At 46.1% G+C, this 21,495-nt stretch overlaps 1 protein-coding gene across 1 annotated transcript in view; it reads left to right on the top strand.

Moving 5' to 3' along the window:
* Positions 1-20,292, top strand: part of LOC109891100 (dual serine/threonine and tyrosine protein kinase) — a 37,143-nt gene extending 16,851 nt beyond the window's left edge. The window contains 12 exon segments of the mRNA XM_020483404.2: positions 1-224; positions 424-619; positions 13,091-13,329; positions 13,647-13,730; positions 13,885-14,061; positions 16,480-16,609; positions 16,865-17,021; positions 18,225-18,357; positions 18,467-18,580; positions 19,165-19,279; positions 19,369-19,503; positions 19,667-20,292. Of these exon segments, the coding sequence (XP_020338993.2) occupies positions 1-224; positions 424-619; positions 13,091-13,329; positions 13,647-13,730; positions 13,885-14,061; positions 16,480-16,609; positions 16,865-17,021; positions 18,225-18,357; positions 18,467-18,580; positions 19,165-19,279; positions 19,369-19,503; positions 19,667-19,854 (1,892 nt within the window). The 3' untranslated portion in view covers positions 19,855-20,292.
* The last annotated feature ends 1,203 nt before the right edge of the window (positions 20,293-21,495 follow it).

Genomic DNA, 21,495 nt, shown 5'->3' with positions numbered 1-21,495 from the left:
TCCTGGGCTTCCTCAGCACTCCGGTGGGGAACTGTTCCTGCGGAGCCCCCTCCCAGACGCCTAGCCCGGCTGTCAAGCCCCAGAGTGTCCTGGGGGAGACCTTTGAGAGGCTGCACCGCCTTCTGGTGACCTTTGCCCGCCAGGTGCTCCACAACCAGCAGGTGGAGGTTGCGAACTTGCTCAATGGGGTGCACTGCCGTTGCCTTGACCTCTTCATCAACCAGGTCAGTAGGGGGACAGCTGTGTCTGGGGGAAATAATCAGCCAATCAATTAGCTAATCAAATCAAATCTGTATAGTGTCACAACATGTATAACTGAAACTTGTTTAATTTGAAGGCATAATTACAGTAGGGAGAAATTACTCTGACTATGTAGTGGTAGTGGTGGCAAAGACGTACTTTTCCTCCTCTCCCCTGCTGCAGGCATTTGACATGCAGAGGGACTTGCAGATCACGCCACGGCGGCTGGAGTACACACGGGAGAAGGAGGGCGAGCTGTTCATCTCCCTGATGGCCATCGCCAACCGCAAGCAGGAGGAGATGAAAGAGATGATCGTGGAGACGCTGAGCAGCATGAAGGAGCAGCTGCTGGAGGATGCTGCCAACCTGGAGTTCACAGGTACACTGCATGTCAAAGGTCAAGTCTAAAGACTGAAACTGTAAAATGTCTCTGAGATCATGGCATACTATAGTAAAAATACCTTAATAGTTCATATGTGGGATACAGCCAAAGACACAATAGAGAGAGAGAGAGCGAGAGAGCGAGAGAGAGAGAGAGAGAGAGAGAGAGAGAGAGACTGGGGAGGACAGAGCGAGAGAGAGAGACTGGGGAGGACAAGAGCGAGAGAGAGAGACTGGGGAGGACAGAGCGAGAGAGAGAGACTGGGGAGGAGAGAGAGAGAGAGAGACTGGGGGGCGAGAGAGCGAGAGAGAGAGAGAGAGACTGGGGAGGACAGAGCGAGAGAGAGAGAGACTGGGGAGGACAGAGCGAGAGAGAGAGAGACTGGGGAGGACAGAGCGAGAGAGCGAGAGAGAGACTGGGGAGGACAGAGCGAGAGAGCGAGAGAGAGAGAGACTGGGGAGGACAGAGCGAGAGAGAGAGAGAGACTGGGGAGGACAGAGCGAGAGAGAGAGAGAGACTGGGGGAGGACAGAGCGAGAGAGAAGAGACTGGGGAGGACAGAGCGAGAGAGAGAGACTTGGGGAGGACAGAGCGAGAGAGAGAGACTGGGGAGGACAGAGCGAGAGAGAGAGACTGGGGAGGACAGAGCGAGAGAGAGAGACTGGGGAGGACAGAGCGAGAGAGAGAGACTGGGGAGGACAGAGCGAGAGAGAGAGAGAGAGAGAGAGAGACTGGGAGGACAGAGCGAGAGAAGAGAGAGAGAGACTGGGGAGGACAGAGCGAGAGAGAGAGAGAGAGACTGGGGAGGAAGAGCGAGAAGAGAGAGAGAGAAGAACTGGGGAGGACAGAGCGAGAGAGAGAAGACTGGGGAGGACAGAAGCGAGAGAGAGAGACTGGGGAGGACAGAGCGAGAGAGAGAGACTGGGGAGGACAGAGCGAGAGAGAGAGACTGGGGAGAGACAGAGCGAGAGAGAGAGACTGGGGAGGACAGAGCGAGAGAGAGAGAGAGAGAGACTGGGGAGGACAGAGCGAGAGAGAAGAGAGAGAGAGACTGGGGAGGACAGAGCGAGAGAGAGAGAGAGAGAGACTGGGGAGGACAGAGGCGAGAGAGAGAGAGAGGAGACTGGGGAGGACAGAGCGAGAGAGAGAGAGAGAGACTGGGGAGGACAGAGCGAGAGAGAGAGAGAGAGACTGGGGAGGACAGAGCGAGAGAGAGAGAGAGAGACTGGGGAGGACAGAGCGAGAGAGAGAGGAGAGAGACTGGGGAGGACAGAGCGAGAGAGAGAGAGAGACTGGGGAGGACAGAGCGAGAGAGAGAGAGAGAGACTGGGAGGACAGAGCGAGAGAGAGAGAGAGAGACTGGGGAGGACAGCGAGAGAGAGAGAGAGAGACTGGGGAGGACAGAGCGAGAGAGAGAGAGAGACTGGGGAGGACAGAGCGAGAGAGAGAGAGAGAGACTGGGGAGGACAGAGCGAGAGAGAGAGAGAGAGAGACTGGGGAGGACAGAGCGAGAGAGAGAGAGAGAGACTGGGGAGGAACAGAGCGAGAGAGAGAGAGAGAGACTGGGGAGGACAGAGCAGAGAGAGAGAGAGACTAGGGGAGGACAAGAGCGATGAGAGAGAGAGAGAGACTGGGGAGGACAGAGCGAGAGAGAGAGAGAGACTGGGGAGGACAGAGCGAGAGAGAGAGAGAGACTGGGAGGACAGAGCGAGAGAGACTGGGGAGGACAGGAGCGAGAGAGACTGGGGAGGACAGACGAGAGAGAGAGAGAGACTGGGGAGGACAGAGCGAGAGAGAGACTGGGGAGGACAGAGCGAGAGAGAGAGAGAGACTGGGGAGGACAGAGCGAGAGAGAGAGAGAGAGAGAGACTGGAGGAGGACAGAGGCGAGAGAGAGAGAGAGAGAGACTGGGGAGGACAGAGCGAGAGAGAGAGAGAGAGAGACTGGGGGAGGACAGAGCGAGAGAGAGAAGAGAGAGTAGACTGGCGGAGGACAGAGAGAGAGAGAGAGAAGAGAGAGACCTGCGGGGAGGACAGAGAGAGAGAGAGAGAGACATGGGGAGGACAAGGCGAGAGAGAGAGAGAGAGACTGGGGGAGGACAGAGCGAGAGAGAGAGAGACCGGGGAGGACAGAGCGAGAGAGAGAGAGAGAGACCGGGGGGGACAGAGCGAGAGAGAGAGAGAGAGACCCGGGGGAAGAGCGAGAGAGAGAGAGAGAGACGACTGGGGAGGACGAGCGAGAGAGAGAGAGAGAGACCGGGGAGGACAGAGCGAGAGACCCGGGGAGGACAGAGAGAGAGAGACCGGGAGGACAGAGCGAGAGACCGGGAGGACAAGCGAGAGAACCGGGAGGACAGAGCGAGAGACCGGGGAGGACAGAGCGAAGAGAAGAGACTGGGGAGGACAGAGAGAGAGAGAGAGAGAGAGACTGGGGAGGACAGAGCGAGAGACCGGGGAGGACAGAGCGAGAGAGAGAGAGAGACTGGGAGGACAGAGCGAGAGAGACTGGGGAGGACAGAGCGAGAGAGAGAGAGAGAGACTGGGGAGGACAGAGCGAGAGAGAGACTGGGGAGGACAGAGCGAGAGAGAGAGAGAGACTGGGGAGGACAGAGCGAGAGAGAGAGAGAGAGAGAGACTGGGGAGGACAGAGCGGAGAGAGAGAGAGAGAGACTGGGGAGGACAGAGCGAGAGAGAGAGAGAGAGACTGGGAGGACAGAGCGAGAGAGAGAGAAAGAGAACTGGGGAGGACAGAGAGAGAGAGAGAAGAGAGAGACTGGGGAGGACAGAGAGAGAGAGAGAGAGACTGGGGAGGACAAGGCGAGAGAGAGAGAGAGAGAAGACTGGGGAGGACAGAGCGAGAGAGAGAGAAGAGAGACCGGTGAGGACAGAGCGAGAGAGAGAGAGAGAGACCGGGGACGGACAGAGCGAGAGAGAGAGAGAGAGACGGGGAGGACAGAGCGAGAGAGAGAGAGAGAGACCGGGGAGGACAGAGCGAGAGCCGGGGAGGACAGAGCGGAGACCGGGGAGGACATAGCGAGAGACCCGGGGAGGAAGAGCGAGAGACCGGGCGAGGACAGAGCGAGAGACCGGGGAGGACAGAGCGAGAGAGAGAGAGACTGGGGAGGACAGAGAGAGAGAGAGAGAGGAGACTGGGGAGTACAGAGCGAGAGACCGGGGAGGACAGAGCGGAGAGAGAGAGAGACTGGGGAGGACAGAGAGAGAGAGAGAGAGAGAGACTGGGGAGGACAGAGCGAGAGAGAGAGAGAGAGAGAGAGACTGGGGAGGACAGAGCGAGAGAGAGAGAGGAGAGAGACTGGGAGGACGGTGGGAGAGAGAGACCGAGGAGAGGGGGGGAGAGGGATAGAGCGAGAGAGAGACCGGGGGGAGAGGGGAGCGATGAGAGACCGGGAGGGAGCGAGGAGAGACCGCGAGAGAGACCGAGAGGAGCAGAGCGAGAGAGACCGGGGGGGAGGCGAGGGAGAGACGTACCGGGGGGAGAGGGAAGAGGCCCGGTGGAGAGGAGAGAGAGAGAGAGACCGGGGGAGAGAGAGAGAGACCGAGAGGGAGGGAAGAGAGAGAGAGAGAGACCGGGGGGGAGAGGGAGAGAGAGAAAACCGGGGGGAGAGGGAGAGGGAGGAGAGAGACCGGGGGGAGAGGGAGGCAGAGAGACCGGGGGGAGAGGGAGAGAGCGAGAGAGAGACGGGGGGGAGAGGGAGAGAGCGAGAGAGAGACCGGGGGGGAGGGGAGAGAGCGAGAGAGACCGGGGGAGGAGAGAGCGAGAGAGACCGGGGGGGAGAGAGCGAGAGAGACCGGGGGGAGGAGAGCGAGAGAGACCGGGGGGGAGAGAGCGAGAGAGACCGGGGGGAGAGGGAGAGAGCGAGAGAGACCGGGGGGGAGAGGGAGAGAGCCAGAGAGACCGGGGGGGAGAGGGAGGAGAGCGAGAGAAACCGGGGGGAGAGGGAGAGAGAGCGGGGTGAGAGGGACGAGGAGAGCGAGAGAGACTGGGGTGAGAGGGAGAGAGCTGCTGAATGATCTGCTGAAATTGTTGCAACCCCTAAAAATGATCTGCTGAAATTGTTGCAACCCCTATTACTAGCCTATTCAAACTCTCTTCGTATGTTTGAGATCCCCCAAAGATTGGAAAGTTGCTGCGGTCATCCCCCTCTTCAAAGGGGGAGACACTCTAGACCCAAACTCTTATAGACCTATATCCATCCTGCCCTGCCTTCCTAATGTCTTCGAAAGCCAAGTGAACAAACAGATCACCGACCATTTCGAATCCCACCATACCTTCTCCACTATGTAATCTGGTTTCTGAGCTGGTTGTGGGTCCACCTAAGCCACGCTCAAGGTCCTAAACGATATCATAACCGCCATCGATAAAAGACAGCACTGTGCAGCAGTCTTCATCGACCTGGCCAAGGCTTTCGACTCTGTCAATCACTGTATTCTTATCGGCAGACTCAATAGCCTTGGTTTCTCAAATGACTGCCTCGCCTGGATCACCAACTACTTCTCAGAGTTCAGTGTGTCAAATCGGAGTGCCTGTTGTCCGGACCTCTGGCAGTCTCTATGGGGGTGCCACAGGGTTCGATTCCCGGGCCGACTCTTTTCTCTGTATATATCAATGATGTCGCTCTTGCTGCCGTTGATTTTCTCATCCACCTCTACGCAGACGACACCATTCTGTATACTTCTGGCCCTGGGATTGGACACTTAACAAACCTCCAAATTAGCTTTAAATCCATTCAACACTCCTTCCGTGGCCTTCAACTGCTTTTGAATGCTAGTAAAACTAAATACATGCTCTTCAACTGATTGCTGACTGCACCCGCCCGCCCGACTAGCATCATTACTCTGGACGCTTATGACTTAAATACAAATACCTAGGTGTCTGGTTAGACTGTAAACTCTCCTTCCAGACTCACATTAAGCATCGCCAATCCAAAATTAAATCTAGAATCGGCTTCCCATTTCGCAACAAAGCCTCCTTGAGTTATGCTGCGATCCTTGACTTTGGCGATGTCATTTACAAAATAGCCTCAACACTCTACTCAGCAAATTGGATGCATTCTATCACAGTGCCATCCGTTTTGTCACCAAAGCCCCATATACTACCCACCATTGCGACCTGTATGCTCTCGTTGGCTGGCCCTCGCTACATATTTGTCGCCAAACCCAGTGGTTCCAGGTCATCTATAAGTCTTTGCTAGGTAAAGCACCGCCTTATCTCAGTTCACATGTCACCTCAGCAACACCCACCCACAGCAGGATCTCAAAGCAGCTATATTTCACTGGTTATCCCCAAAGCCAACACTTCCTTTGGCCGCCTTTCCTTCCAGTACTCTGCTGCCAATGACTGAAACGAATTGCAAAAATCTCTGAAGCTGGAGTCTTATATACAGTGCTTTGCGAAAGTATTCGGACCCCTTGAACTTTGCGAACTTTTGCCACATTTCAGGCTTCAAACATAAAGATATAAAACTGTATTTTTTTGTGAAGAATCAACAACAAGTGGGACACAATCATGAAGTGGAACGACATTTATTGGATATTTCAAACTTTTTTAACAAATCAAAAACTGAAAAATTGGGCGTGCAAAATTATTCAGCCCCCTTAAGTTAATACTTTGTAGCGCCACCTTTTGCTGCGATTACAGCTGTAAGTCGCTTGGGGTATGTCTCTATCAGTTTCGCACATCGAGAGACTGACATTTTTTCCCATTCCTCCTTGCAAAACAGCTCGAGCTCAGTGAGGTTGGATGGAGAGCATTTGTGAACAGCAGTTTTCAGTTCTTTCCACAGATTCTCGATTGGATTCAGGTCTGGACTTTGACTTGGCCATTCTAACACCTGGATATGTTTATTTTTGAACCATTCCATTGTAGATTTTGCTTTATGTTTTGGATCATTGTCTTGTTGGAAGACAAATCTCTGTCCCAGTCTCAGGTCTTTTGCAGACTCCATCAGGTTTTCTTCCAGAATGGTCCTGTATTTGGCTCCATCCATCTTCCCATCAATTTTAACCATCTTCCCTGTCCCTGCTGAAGAAAAGCAGGCCCAAACCATGATGCTGCCACCACCATGTTTGACAGTGGGGATGTTGTGTTCAGGGTGATGAGCTGTGTTGCTTTTACGCCAAACATAACGTTTTGCATTGTTGCCAGAAAGTTCAATTTTGGTTTCATCTGACCAGAGCACCTTCTTCCACATGTTTGGTGTGTCTCCCAGGTGGCTTGTGGCAAACTTTAAACAACACTTTTTATGGATATCTTTAAGAAATGGCTTTCTTCTTGCCACTCTTCCATAAAGGCCAGATTTGTGCAATATACGACTGATTGTTGTCCTATGGACAGAGTCTCCCACCTCAGCTGTAGATCTCTGCAGTTCATCCAGAGTGATCATGGGCCTCTTGGCTGCATCTCTTATCAGTCTTCTCCTTGTATGAGCTGAAAGTTTAGAGGGACGGCCAGGTCTTGGTAGATTTGCAGTGGTCTGATACTCCTTCCATTTCAATATTATCGCTTGCACAGTGCTCCTTGGGATGTTTAAAGCTTGGGAAATCTTTTTGTATCCAAATCCGGCTTTTAAACTTCTTCACAACAGTATCTCGGACCTGCCTGGTGTGTTCCTTGTTCTTCATGATGCTCTCTGCGCTTTTAACGGACCTCTGAGACCATCACAGTGCAGGTGCATTTATACGGAGACTTGATTACACACAGGTGGATTGTATTTATCATCATTAGTCATTTAGGTGAACATTGGATCATTCAGAGATCCTCACTGAACTTCTGGAGAGAGTTTGCTACACTGAAAGTAAAGGGGCTGAATAATTTTGCACGCCCAATTTTTCAGTTTTTGATTTGTTAAAAAAGTTTGAAATATCCAATAAATGTCGTTCCACTTCATGATTGTGTCCCACTTGTTGTTGATTCTTCACAAAAAAATACAGTTTTATATCTTTGTTTGAAGCCTGAAATGTGGCAAAAGGTCGCAAAGTTCAAGGGGGCCGGATACTTTCGCAAGGCACTGTATCCCTCCCTAACGTTAAGCATCAGCTGTCAGAGCAGCTTACTGATCACTGTATCTGTACACAGCCAATCTGTAAATAGCACACCCAACTACCTCATCCCCCATATTGTTATTTACCTTCTTGCTCTTTTGCACCCCAGTATCTCTACTTGTACATCATCATCTGCACATCTGTCACTTCAGTGTTAATGCTAAATTGTAATTATTTCGCCTCTATGGCCTATTTATTGCCTTACCCTCCCTCCCTACTCTTCTACATTTGCACACACTGTATACAGATTTTTCTATTGTGTTATTGACTTTACGTTTGTTTATGTGTAACTCTGTTGTTGTTTGTGTCGCACTGCTTTGCTTTATCTTGGCCAGGTTGCAGTTGTAAATGGGAACTTGTTCTCAACTGGCCTACCTGGTTAAATAAAGATTAAATAAAATAAATAAGAGACTGACGAGAGAGACCTACCTACCTAGACACAGAGAGAGCATTTTGAGTTTTTATAAAACCTTTATTTTAAAATAATGTATTAACACACTGCCTTATCAGAAATTACACAACAATTGTGTCATTCTTAAATAAACATAAGCTAATACATTTAATAAAAAATGTACATTCAACTTATTACATCAACAAAACATTGTTTCCCCTCAAACATTCCACTCCTTCATAAATCCACTTCAATCCTCAATCAATGGGAGGTCTTTTACAGCCGAGTACTCAACATCCACTTTTATCCTCGCTTTTACTAATCCTTTAAAAACCCATCTTACATCCTTACTATATCTCTTGTCTATCTTATTCTTCCTTCTCAGAATAATTGACATTTTTGTTTGACCCAAAATTAAATGTAACAGTTGACAGTTTATTTTCTGTTGATTACTATATTGAAACGCCAAATTAAAAAGTGTTAAAAACTCCCCTACAGCTGTCAAAAGACTGTAGTATTTCAAAGAGAGGCTTTATCCTCTCACACTCCATAAAACAGTGAAAAATAATGTCCTTTTTGTAATACAAGCGAAATTATATTCGACATCTGAATTAACGACAGATACAAAAGCATTAACTGCAATGATGCCATGCAACACCCTCCATTGCATATCCATTTCAGAGATTCCCTAAAACTTACTTCTCACAAATGCCCCCTGTGCTCTGATACCCAGCAGGTCTGCCACTGCGGCTTTTTTCCTCTCGAATGCCTGAATATGGCCTCGATCTCCTGTGGTCTCAACTAACGTCAGGAGTTCCACTATTTCAGACTCTGGGGCGTTCATTGATCTGGTGATATATCTGGTGACATTCATTGTGTATTGTTGCATCTGGATTTCCCCTATATCCCACCACTGTTGAAGAGATACAGAACTGTCCTTTTCAGACCTCTACCTCTCCCAGAAAAACTAAAACATGTCCTGAAGTGAGCATCACTCAATAAAGTTATATTAAAATGTCAGTATGCTCTTTTGGGTTTTACAGCGTTAATGTACACCACCTCTGTTACTATACAATGATCAGAAAATCTCACTGGGGTCATCGCACTTACAGACTTGAGATTGATGCTCATAACCTATCTAACCTGGCCAGAGAGATTGTGTTCTCTCTCACATTAGCCCATGTGTACTGTCTCGTGCCTCCATTTTAACTCTGCCAAATATCACATAGTTCATGTGTTACAATAATGTGTTTTTAAAAAGTCCTTGAAGCTGTATGAGGTTCTTTGTTATTTCTATCTAAATCACTGACTGTACAGTTAAAATCCCCAGCAAGAAATAAATAATCCTCAGTATTACATTTCTCAATGGTATTTGATTCTTCTAAAAAACATACTGTTTCATACCGCCACTACTGGGGCATATACATTTATTAAACACATAGTGATATCTCGCTCTAACTTTTAATAACCTCCCCTCATCCTCCTCTTCAACCTCGTATGACAAAGGCAAAAAACCTTTTGAGAACAGGAAGGCCACACCCCCACATTGAGTTTATGACTACACACCTCTGTCCCACCCACTCCTGTTGCCACAACTTCATTTGACATATTACTATGCGTTTCTTGTAGAAAACTTATGTCACTTCCCTTTCCCTTTATTAACTCATACACTACGGCTCTTTTTTTCTTGTCTCTTGCCCCATTTATGTTTAAAGAAGAAGTCTTAACTGCTCATGGCTGAAAATAGAATAAGAAACAGAACACATCTCTTTACAGAGTTAAGGCTGCAACTGAACTCTTTCATTTCCTTTAGAATTTACCTCACTTGTCACTCTTGTGACCACCTTCTTTAGTCTAGCAATTTCTGGGCTTGTCAAACCTACACCTGTTATTTTTGACATCAGAAACTTTGCTGATTCAATAAACAATTAATTTTAAGGGGGGGGAAATCCATTACATTATAATCCTGCATATATTTCTTCAATTTTGTCATATTCAAAAATGTACGTACCTTTTCAATCCCATACCTCCCTTCCACCCCATTTCTCTCGCTATTTTGTTGTAACGCATCAGATGCCTCACTCTCGCTATCATCCCCAGAAGAAACCTGCATCTCAACAACCTGTTTATCCTCAACTAATCTATCATCTCGACCTTCCTCTTAGAATTAGAACCTTCACCACCCCTTAAATCCTTCCTCTTAGAATTAGAACCTTCACCAGCCCTTAAATCCTTCCTCTTAGAATTAGAACCTTCACCACCCCTTAAATCCTTCCTCTTAGAATTAGAACCTTCACCACCCCTTAAATCCTTCCTCTTATTGCTTGGCACTTTGAAAACAGTTGTTTTATTTTCCATTGTTTCACTCTCCTCTTCAGCACCCCCCGCCCCCCTTTTCCCTGCTTTCCCACAACTACCCCCGTAGCCACATTGCTCTCCTTTCTTATTTCTCCCACCACATCTGCCCACCTTCTCTCTTCTCAGTGGTGCTTCAGCTGCACCAGTGCTAGAGCTACTACTGGGCTCTGCGCCCTCGTTCTCTGGACAATTACGCACCAAATGCCCTGCTCTTCCACACCCAAAGCATTTCATTGATTCAGTAGAAGCGTAGAACACATAATCAAACCCATCAATCTTGAAACAGAACGTTTAATTCAGTTCGTCAGTATCCTTCTTTAAAATCATGTGCACTTGTCTCCTATGAGATACGACGTTTCAGCAAAGACGATTTGCATCCAAAAATAACCTTTTTTATTGTAGAAACCAGTTGTCCATGAGGAGAACTCTCGCTCCAACACTTCATCTCTAACAAAAAGGGACACCTTTAGAAAGTATAACGTTCTTCGCCGGATTTAAAATACCGACGTCTGTGTCTCCCGTAACACAACTCTCAGCTATCGTATTCACCTTTTCAATGGAATCTAAGACTATTACTACAGCGCTATTTATCCTTGAGGCTGATTTGATGATGTCATACCCAATGATAGCGCTCACTGCTAAAATACATTATTCCACCAAACAACCTGTCGGCAGCGGGAATCTTCACCTCATGCCGCCGACTAAGTTTTTCAAACTCTACATTTCAACCAACCCCTCCTGCTGGTTGTGCCCTCGAGAGAAACAACCTCAACGATCCCACCACCTATATATATATATATATATATATATATATATATATATATATATATATATATATACACACACACACACTATATCACAAAAGTGAGTACACCCCTCACACTTTTGTAAATATGAGTATATCTTTTCATGTGACAACACTGAAGAAATGACACTTTGCTACAATGTAAAGTAGTGAGTGTACAGCTTGTATACCAGTGTAAATATGCTGTCCCCTCAATAACTCAACACACAGCCATTAATGTCTAAACAAACCGACAACAAAAGTGAGTACACCCCTAAGTGAAAATGTCCAATTTGGGCCCAAAGTGTCAATATTTTGTGTGGCCACCATCATTTTCCAGCACTGCCTTAACCCTCTTGGGCATGGAGTTCACCAGAGCTTCACAGGTTGCCACTGGAGTCCTCTTCCACTCCTCCATGACGACATCACAGAGCTGGTGGATATTAGAGACCTTTGCACTCCTCCACCTTCCGTTTGAGGATGCCCCACAGATGCTCAATAGGGTTTAGGTCTGGAGACATGCTTGGCCAGTCCATCACCTTTACCCTCAGCTTCTTTAGCAAGGCAGTGGTCGTCTTGGAGGTGTGTTTGGGGTTGTTATCATGTTGGAATACTGCCCTGAGGCCCAGTCTCTGAAGGGAGGTTATCATGTTGGAATACTGCCCTGAGGCCCAGTCTCTGAAGGGAGGGGATCATGCTCTGCTTCAGTATGTCACAGTACATGTTGGCATTCATGATTTGCTCAATGAACTGTAGCTCCCCAGTGCCGGCAGCACTCATGCAGCCCCAGACCATGACACTCCCACCACTATGTTTAACTGTAGGCAAGACACACTTGTCTTTGTACTCACCTGGTTGCCGCTACACACGCTTGACACCATCCGAACCAAATAAGTTTATCTTGGTCTCTTCAGACCACAGGACATGGTTCCATGTCCTTAGTCTGCTTGTCTTCAGCAAACTGCTTGCGGGCTTTCTTGTGCATCATCTTTAGAAGAGGCTTCCTTCTGGGACGACAGCCATGCAGACCAATTTGATGCAGTGTACGGCGTATGGTCTGAGCACTGACAGGCTGACCCCCCCCACCCCTTCAACCTCTGCAGCAATGCTGGCAGCACGCATACGTCTATTTCCAAAAGACAACCTCTGGATATGACGCTGAGCACGTGCACTCAACTTCTTTGGTCGACCATGGCGAGGCCTGTTCTGAGTGGAACCTGTCCAGTTAAACCGCTGTATGGTCTTGGCCACCGTGCTGCTGCTCAGTTTCAGGGTCTTGCCAATCTTCTTATAGCCCAGGCCATCTTTATGTAGAGCAACAATTCTTTTTTTTCAGATCCTCAGAGAGTTCTTTGTCATGAGGTACCATGTTGAACTTCCAGTGACCAGTCAGTATGAGGGAGTGTGAGAGTGATGACACCAAATTTAACACACCTGCTCCCCATTCACACCTGAGACCTTGTAACACTAACGAGTCACATGACACCGGGGAGGGAAAATGGCTAATTGGGCCTAATTTGGACATTTTCACTTAGGGGTGTACTCACTTTTGTTGCCAGCGGTTTAGACATTAACGGCTGTGTGTTATTTTGAGGGGACAGCAAATGTACACTGTTATACAAGCTGTACACTCACTACTTTACATTGTAGCAAAGTGTCATTTCTTCAGTGTTCACACTGATCACACATTTCTCTTGACAGTTTACAAAATACCATTTAGCCTACTTGTAAAATGTCGAAACTAGCCATGCAATCAACATAACCACACTATAACGCCATAGCATGAATTCAGTCACAGCATGAGGTTTGCATGCTAGTGGCCTGTAACCAACCTACATGATCTTTCTCTCTCTCTCTCTCTCTCTGAACTCACAGATGTCATAGTGGCGACCAACGGAGAGCCTGTTACCTCAAAGGACATCAAGTCTTGCATCCACCAGATCCAGGAGCTGATAGTTGTGAGGTTGAACCAGGCGGTGGCCAACAAGCTGATCAGCTCTGTGGATTACCTGAGGGAGAGCTTTGTAGGAACCCTGGAGCGCTGTCTAAACAGCCTGGAGAAGTCCAACATGGAGTCATCTGTCCACAATGTCACCTCCAACCACCTCAAACAGGTGTGTGATTGTACAGTATGATTGTACAGTATACTCGTCCATAATTTATATACTGTATGACAACCATGTCAAATGAATCTTGTTTTGTTCAGAAATGCCTTTTCTATTTCTCTGTACTACATTATGTTGACCATATCATTGATAAGATGTCCAAATACCATCAGATGTTTGAGATTAATTCAATAGACTGATTCCTCAAAAGACAATGAAAAAGACAGGATAAAAGACAATTGCCTTTTTTCCTACAAGACAGTTGGTCTAAGTTAAATGATAACATCTTGTTCTGTTCTCTCCATCTCACTTCCTGTCCTGGTCAGATCCTTAACGCTGCCTATCACGTGGAGGTGACCTTCCATTCAGGATCATCTGTTACGAGACTCGTCTGGGAGCAGATCAAACAGGTAACCATTCCCAGTCGAGCATCAGGAATCTACTTCAATTGTAGGGCTTTGCAATAACAACACAATGATTTGAACCTTGATTTATTTCTTGTGTATTCTCTCTCTCTCTCTGTCTCTCTCTCCTCTCCTTCTCTTTCTCTCCTCCCCTATGTAGATCATTCAGAGGATAACGTTTGTGAACCCTCCTGGCATCACTACAGAGTGGAAGAGGAAGGTGGCCCAGGATGCCATAGAGAGCTTGAGTGCTGCCAAGCTGGCTAAGAGTATCTGTTCCCAGTTCAGAACACGCCTCAACAGCTCCCACGATGCCTTCGCTGGCTCCCTGCGACAGGTACACCGCACTCCAAACCCGGCTTCAGCTAATCTTTTTTTATCAAACAAGAAACTTTTTTTATTCACCTTCACACTCTCCATAAGGTGCCCTCTTCTCTATTGCACTCTTCATCCAATCAGGTTTGGTCTTGGCTACTTTTTTCTTTCCCGGCGGGAAAAACGGTTTGAAATGACCTTATCAATGACCTTCTTTCAACCAGTCTCTGTTTGTAATAATGATATACAGTACCAGTCAAAAGTTTGGACACACCTACTCATTCCATTTATTTATTTATTTTACTATTTTTTTATTTTGTAGAATAATAGTGAAGACATCAACACTATGAATTATGTAGTAACCAAAAGAGTGTTAAACAAATCTAAATATATTTGATATATAGCCACTCTTTGCCTTGATGACAGCTTTGCATTCTCTCAACTAGATTCATTAGGTAGTCACCTAGAATGCATTTAATTTAACAGGTGTGCCTTGTTTAAAGTACATTTGTGGAATTTCTTTCCTTAATGCATTTGTACCAGTCAGTTGTGTTGTGACAAGGTAATTGTGGTTTACAGAAGATAGCCCTATTTGGTAAAAGATCAAGTCCATATTATGGTAAGAAAAGCTCAAATAAGCAAATAGAAACGACAGACATGAAGACACTTTAAGATATGAAGGTCAGTCAATCCGGAACATTTCAAGAACTGTTTCTTCAAGTGCAATCACAAAAACCACCAAGCGCTATGATGAAACTGGCTCTCATGAGGACAGTCACAGGAATGGAAGACCCAGAGTTATCTCTGCTGCAGAGGATAAGTTCATTAGAGTTAACTGCACCTCAGATTGCAGCCCAAATAAATGCTTCACAGAGTTCAAATAACAGACACATCTCAACTTCGACTGTTCAGAGGAGACTGCGTGAATCAGGCCTTCATAGTCAAATTGCTGCAAAGAAACCACTATTAAAGGATACCAATAATAAGAAGAGACTTGCTTGGGCCAAGAAACACAAGCAATGGACATTAGACCGGTGGAAATATGTCCTTTGGTCTGATGAGTCCAAATTTGAGATTTTTGGTTCCAACCGCCGTGTCTTTGTGAGACGCAGCATAGGTGATTGGGTGATCTCCGCTTGTGTGGTTCCCACCGTGAAGCATGGAGGAGGAGGTGTGATGGTGTGGGTGTGCTTTGCTGGTGACACTGTTGGTGATTTATTTAGAATTCAAGGCACACTTAACCAGCATGGCTACCACAGAATTCTGCAGCGATACACCATCCCATCTGGTTTGTGCTTAGTGGGACTATATTTGTTTTTCAACAGGACAATGACCCAACACACCTCCAGGCTGTGTAAGGGCTATGTATCCAAGAAGGATAGTGATGGAGTGCTGCATCAGATGACCAGGCCTCCACAATTACCCGACCTCCACCCAATTGAGATGGTTTGGGATGAGTTGGATCGCGGAGTGAAGGAAAAGCAGCCAACAAGTGCTCAGCATATGTGGGAACTCCTTCAAGACTGTTGGAAAAGCATTCCAGGTGATTACCTCATGAAGCTCATTGAGAGAATGCCAAGCGTGTGCAAAGCTGTCAAGGCAAAGGGTGGCTACTTTGAAGAATCTAAAATATATTTTGATTTGTTTCTCTTTTTTGGTTACTACATGATTCCATGTGTTATTTCATAGTTTTGATGTCTTCACTATTATTCTACAATTTAGAAAATAGTCAAATAAAGAAAAACCCTTGGATGATTAGGTTTGTCCAAACCTTTGATTGGTACTGTAATTTCAACCAGTTTTGCCAGGTTCTCTCTTCACGGTAGCTCTTGGGACTTAAAAACCTGGCAATGTCTCACTTAATTTTTTTATTTCACTTATGTTTAACTAGGTAGGCCTGTTGAGAACAACTTCTCATTTATAACTGTGACCTGGCAAAGATAAAGCAAAGCAGTGCAACAACAGAGTTACACATGGGATAAACAAACGTAAACACATTATAAAAATCTGTATACAGTGTGTGCAAATGAACTTCAGCAACTCTCCAGTTACAGATTTTGTGTTGTAAACAAGTCAGATTTTCTGCTTGACCTTCTTTGACCTTTGATCTCAATGGTCAAATGTATGTGATGGTTCTTCCCACATGACTGACAATGTGATTCCCATCATTGATAAAGACCCTCGTTAAGTATCACAGTGGTTTCAACAAAACCCAGTTTGAACTAGGATGCCATATTACAGATTAAAACACTATATGTGGAAAACATGGATTATTTGGCCTGTGTTTGACAGAATTATTTATGATTTATCTGATTTCTAGTCCTAGATTATTTTTCTGTTTGCAGTTTTGTACTTATGATGATCTTATGGGTTTACAAGTATCTGGAGTGTCGTTAACATTTGTTGGCTTCATTTCAACCAATGACGTATGTGTGTATAGCTGGAGGAAGGCCACACGGGGCGGTTGGAGCGTACTGAGGACCTGTGGCTGCGTGTGAGGAAGGACCACGCCCCGCGGCTGGCCCGCCTGTCTCTGGAGAGCCGCTCCCTCCGAGACGTGCTACTGCATGGTGAGACACACACATACTAGCTGCTCTATCCACTGGGCTTTGAGCTCTGGCACTGACCGTAATCACTCTGCCTGGGTTCCATGCTCTCACATGCTAAAAAGGCCCAGAACCTATACCAGTCACAGTACAATAACACACATCTGTATTTCTGACTGACAAACTTAACAATTTTTTCATGAAGTTGACCAGTAGTTTACTTTGATGTCACTGTTGGTTGTATGAAAATGTATTGACATGTTTCTCTCTTCCTGGTAGGTAAGCCCAAACTTGGGCCAGAGCTGGGGCGGGGTCAGTATGGAGTGGTCTATCTGTGTGACAGCTGGGGGGGACGCTATCCCTGCGCTCTGAAGTCAGTTGTACCACCTGATGACAAGCACTGGAACGACCTGGCCCTGGAGTTTCACTACACCAGGTGAGCTGGCCCAGCCTGTGGACCTCAACCATTGCCGGAAGGTAACCGGAAGGTTGCAAGTTCAAACCCCCGAGCTGACAAGGTACAAATCTGTCGTTCTGCCCCTGAACAGGCAGTTAACCCACTGTTCCTAGGCCGTCATTGAAAATAAGAATTTGTTCTTAACTGACTTGCCTGGTTAAATAAAGGTTAAATAAATAAATAAAATTTCAATAAAGCATGCATTTAATAAGCTGACATTTAAGATAGTAAATAGGATGTCAACTGAGTGAACTTGTTTTGCATTATCAAAATTGATCCATAGTCAAGTGAAAAAGAATCATCCAATAATAAAGAATGGTGAGACTCATTTGTCATCAACAAAACTATTGTTATTGGTGGTGACAGCTCTTTGTATAATGCATGTACTGGAAAAATCTCAGCATGTTAATTTCATATAACTGCAGCCTTTCATTGTGTAATTTCACGGATCATCTGCTCTAACAGCTTACTAATGCAGTTCATAGAGAAGTAACCACTCATGTCTGTGGGCAGATGCTAGTGTTGGAACTGTGATGCCTATGCCCCCTTGTGACTGATAGAAGAATTTCATACACCATGGAAAAGTGATGGTACTGTATTTGCGGGCCAGCCCCCTCAGTTGAAACTTGTGCGTCCTCAGTTTTAGTTTTATGCTGGTTGATCACGTTGTGCTATATCACGTGTTGCTGTACTCATGGGCTCCATGATTTTTTAAAGCGGGCCTATTTGTTTGGCAAGACTGCTGTGATTTAACTTCATGGCTGCTTCTCACTGTAGTAGTTGTCGGTATTCTAAGCCTGCATGAATGACTAGGTTATTTTGTTAAGACCGCTGTGTGTATGGCTGCATTCACATAGGGGAATTACCCTATTTATCCTGTAGCCTATATTCATTACCAAAACGACCTCACTTTAGTGTGTAGGGCGCTGTCCATTGAGCTGATACAGTGCCGCGGAGATGGGTTGTAAATCTGTAGCCTGTCACTTCAAAAGCACTCAATCAATGGCCTCGGAGTCTCTGCATTTCAACTTTATCTTTATTCTGGTATAGCGTGATATAAGCAGAATTCAATATAATATATATTCCAATGCAACCCCCGTCCCCGCCATTTCTACTAACACAGAGGCTAGGACGTATATAAAAATGTAGGACCTTTGTTTTCCTACCTTCTCTATTGCTCAGGTCCCTCCCTAAACATGAGCGCCTGGTGGACCTGCACGGCTCGGTGATTGACCATACGTATGGCGGCGGCTCCAGCATTGCTGTGCTGCTCATCATGGAGAGGCTTCACAGAGATCTCTACACAGGCCTGAAGGTAATCCGATATCTATCATTTACCCTAATATAGTTCATCTAGCACTTATGATGACATAAGTGATTTGGCACACTGAGGCCTACCTCCCCATCTCCTCACTCTCTATCAGGCTGGTTTATCACTAAAGGAGAGACTCCAGATCGCTCTGGACGTGGTGGAAGGCATTCGCTTCCTGCATGGCCAGGGGCTTCTGCACAGAGACATCAAACTAAAGAATGTGCTGGTGAGTGAGGGTTAAAGGTCATCTCAAATCATGCTAAATGTGTAACACTAGCGTTGATCACTACATTATCCATTCATCAAATCAGTTCTAATGTTGAGCTGATTCAGCTGTGGGCATCATGGCTCAGTGGAAATGCTCCAGCACCGCACACCTCATTATTTCCATCATATTCCACCTGTGTTGCTTGCTTGGTTGTGTAAGAATAGCCCAGCCCTGCCTACACAGTATGATGGTTGGCTCATATATCACTGTTTTGCTGTGTCCTCTGACTGACTTAACTATGTGTGAAAATAAGGGGCAATGTTTAATGAGACATACTATGTTTGCATTTTCATGAAATGGAGGTCACAGGCTACAACACATAGCTGTATTGTTCTGGGGCATTGGATGCTCTGAGTACTGACCTTTTTGGAATTTAGTTTTGAGTTGACAATTGGGGGATAAAATCACTTTCTTTGTATTGAAGACTCAAGGGTATGCTTTTTTGACTGTGTATTTCCTGAGAAACCAATATTTATGGTCCTGAAGTTTCACGTCTTGCCAAAAGTGTTCCTCGTCTGTGCTGTCATCTGTCCCTCCCTCAGCTGGACAAACAGAACCGGGCCAAGATCACAGACCTGGGCTTCTGTAAGCCAGAGGCCATGATGTCCGGCAGCATTGTAGGAACCCCCATCCACATGGCCCCCGAGCTCTTCACAGGTCAGCTATCCTGCTACTCGGTCACACTGCTGCATCATCTCTTACTCTAGACTCTTTGGTTAAACCCCAAGTCTCACCTCTTTCTTCAGGAAAGTATGATAATTCTGTGGATGTCTATGCCTTTGGAATCCTGTTCTGGTACCTCTGCACTGGCTCCGTCAAACTCCCAGAGTCCTTTGAGAAATGCTCCAGCAAGGACCAGTTGTGGAATAATGTTAAAAAAGGTGATGTGCAAACCCACAGCTAAAATACTAATTCTTGTAACATTTGTCTTTTATCCAGGATTTACAGTGTGTCTATTTGTGGATGAGATGTGGTGTGTGTGTCTGTTAGCTGAATTGGACTAGAGAGCTGCCCGGGCCTCATTTGTGCCCATGTTGTTTGCAGGCGCGCGACCCGAACGGTTGGCCAACTTTGATGAGGAATGCTGGCAGCTGATGGAGGCCTGCTGGAATGGAGACCCTTCCCAGAGGCCACTGCTCGGCATCGTAGAGCCCAGCCTGCAAAGCATCATGGTACGGCTTTGCAATTGTGGCTCAGATCAGAAGAGCAGCAGCCTGGAGGACTCAAACTGAAACTCAGAGAGGACCACAGACTATTGCAAAGGATTATGGTCAAAAAAAAAATCTTTTTGTTGTATTTATGGAAAAAGGACAGTGTGTTTCTGGAAGGCCAATAATAAAGATTGTCAAAGACAGTTGTCCTCTTCCTTTACAGGAGTTATATATACACTATTTTAAGCTGACACTTGACAAATGTGTTTGTGCCGTGTGTATTTGCATAGTATACAAACTCTAGCAGACACTATACTTCTGACTTAGCTGGCATGCTAATTGCTGATTGGTCATAGGATTGTTACTAGATAAAACATTTGAAATATAGTAATAAAAAAAACGCAGTATTATATATACAAATATTCATTTTAGACTGTATTTAAACTGGTTATCAGAGTATTCATGCATCTATGAAATTCATTTTTTTAAATTTTAAATAAAATGATTTTGACAAATCAATTGTTTCCCTTCACTCCTAAATAGGGTTGTTTTCAGCATCTTCACAGCACCAGTCCTCAAGCCTTAGAGGATACTGCTATTTCCCTGATAATAAACCAATCTTTATCATTTAGATGCCAGCAGGGTAATGACCCCAGGAAAATGTAGACTGTCCACATTAATACAGAAGATGGAAGTGATGCTATCTATACGCCTGTTGCACATGTGACAAAAACTAAAATGTAATGACATGAATCAACACCTGGAAAAAATTTAGGATGGTAAGAATAATTGAATATTAAGATTCTGGAACTGAGGTATTCTGAGAGTTCTGAAACGTGTCATAACTGACAACAGCATTTTTCAAGTGCTTTTGAACTGCAACAAGACTATCCTGGCCATTGTGTACCAAGTAGGTAAGAAGCAACCGCATTTGTTTAACCTATAATACGTAGTGTACACTATGAATAATTGTATTGGCATTGAATGTTTATTTTAAGTTACTGAAGACTTCTGTGATCCAGAGGTTTGGGGATGGAGAAGACTGAGACCGCTCACACTGCACAGCAGCCCACCTTGGAGTACGTATAGTCCATAGAAATACAATGGTGTAGTCTCACCTAGTCCATGATATGGTCACTACTATAGTGAATATAGTCTCATACAATTGGAATACCAAAGTATGAGGTAAATGCTTGCACTCTGGTCTCAGTGACTCACAGAGCGAGTTGGAGGAGGAGGATGATGATGGCTTTGTTGGGGGGACCGGCGTGCAGTCAGACAAGGGACAGAGTGGCGCGGAGTCAGAGGGTGTGGATGAAGAGGATGACGATGAAGAGGTAAATTTGTTAGAAAGGACATCGTAATGTTTGGTCCAATCCAGACAACTGTACATTTGATATCAGGGATGTCATCACATACAGTTTAGGTATGTGTCCCTCTTTCATTAGGCAGGACCTGCAGCCCAACCCAAGGAGAAGGGTAGTGAGTTATCACCAGTAACATTTCTCCCCCACTATTCTGAAGTACACTGATAAAGCACCAATGATGTAAGTAACCATTGTTGTGCGCCACAGAAGAGGATTCCTTTGCCCGGATGCTTTCTATCTGGGGCACCACCAAGTATATCAGCAAGTGGAAGATGGCCCATCGGAGAGGCTACCACATCAACTGCCTGACCGATGACCCCGAACGCAAGGCCATGATCATGCAGCATGAGCTGGA

This window comes from Oncorhynchus kisutch, linkage group LG5 (assembly GCF_002021735.2).
Source record: "Oncorhynchus kisutch isolate 150728-3 linkage group LG5, Okis_V2, whole genome shotgun sequence".
Classification (NCBI taxonomy): domain Eukaryota; kingdom Metazoa; phylum Chordata; class Actinopteri; order Salmoniformes; family Salmonidae; genus Oncorhynchus; species Oncorhynchus kisutch.
The sequence above is the reverse complement of the archived record's forward strand: the minus strand, read 5'-3'. Positions and strand labels throughout refer to the sequence as shown.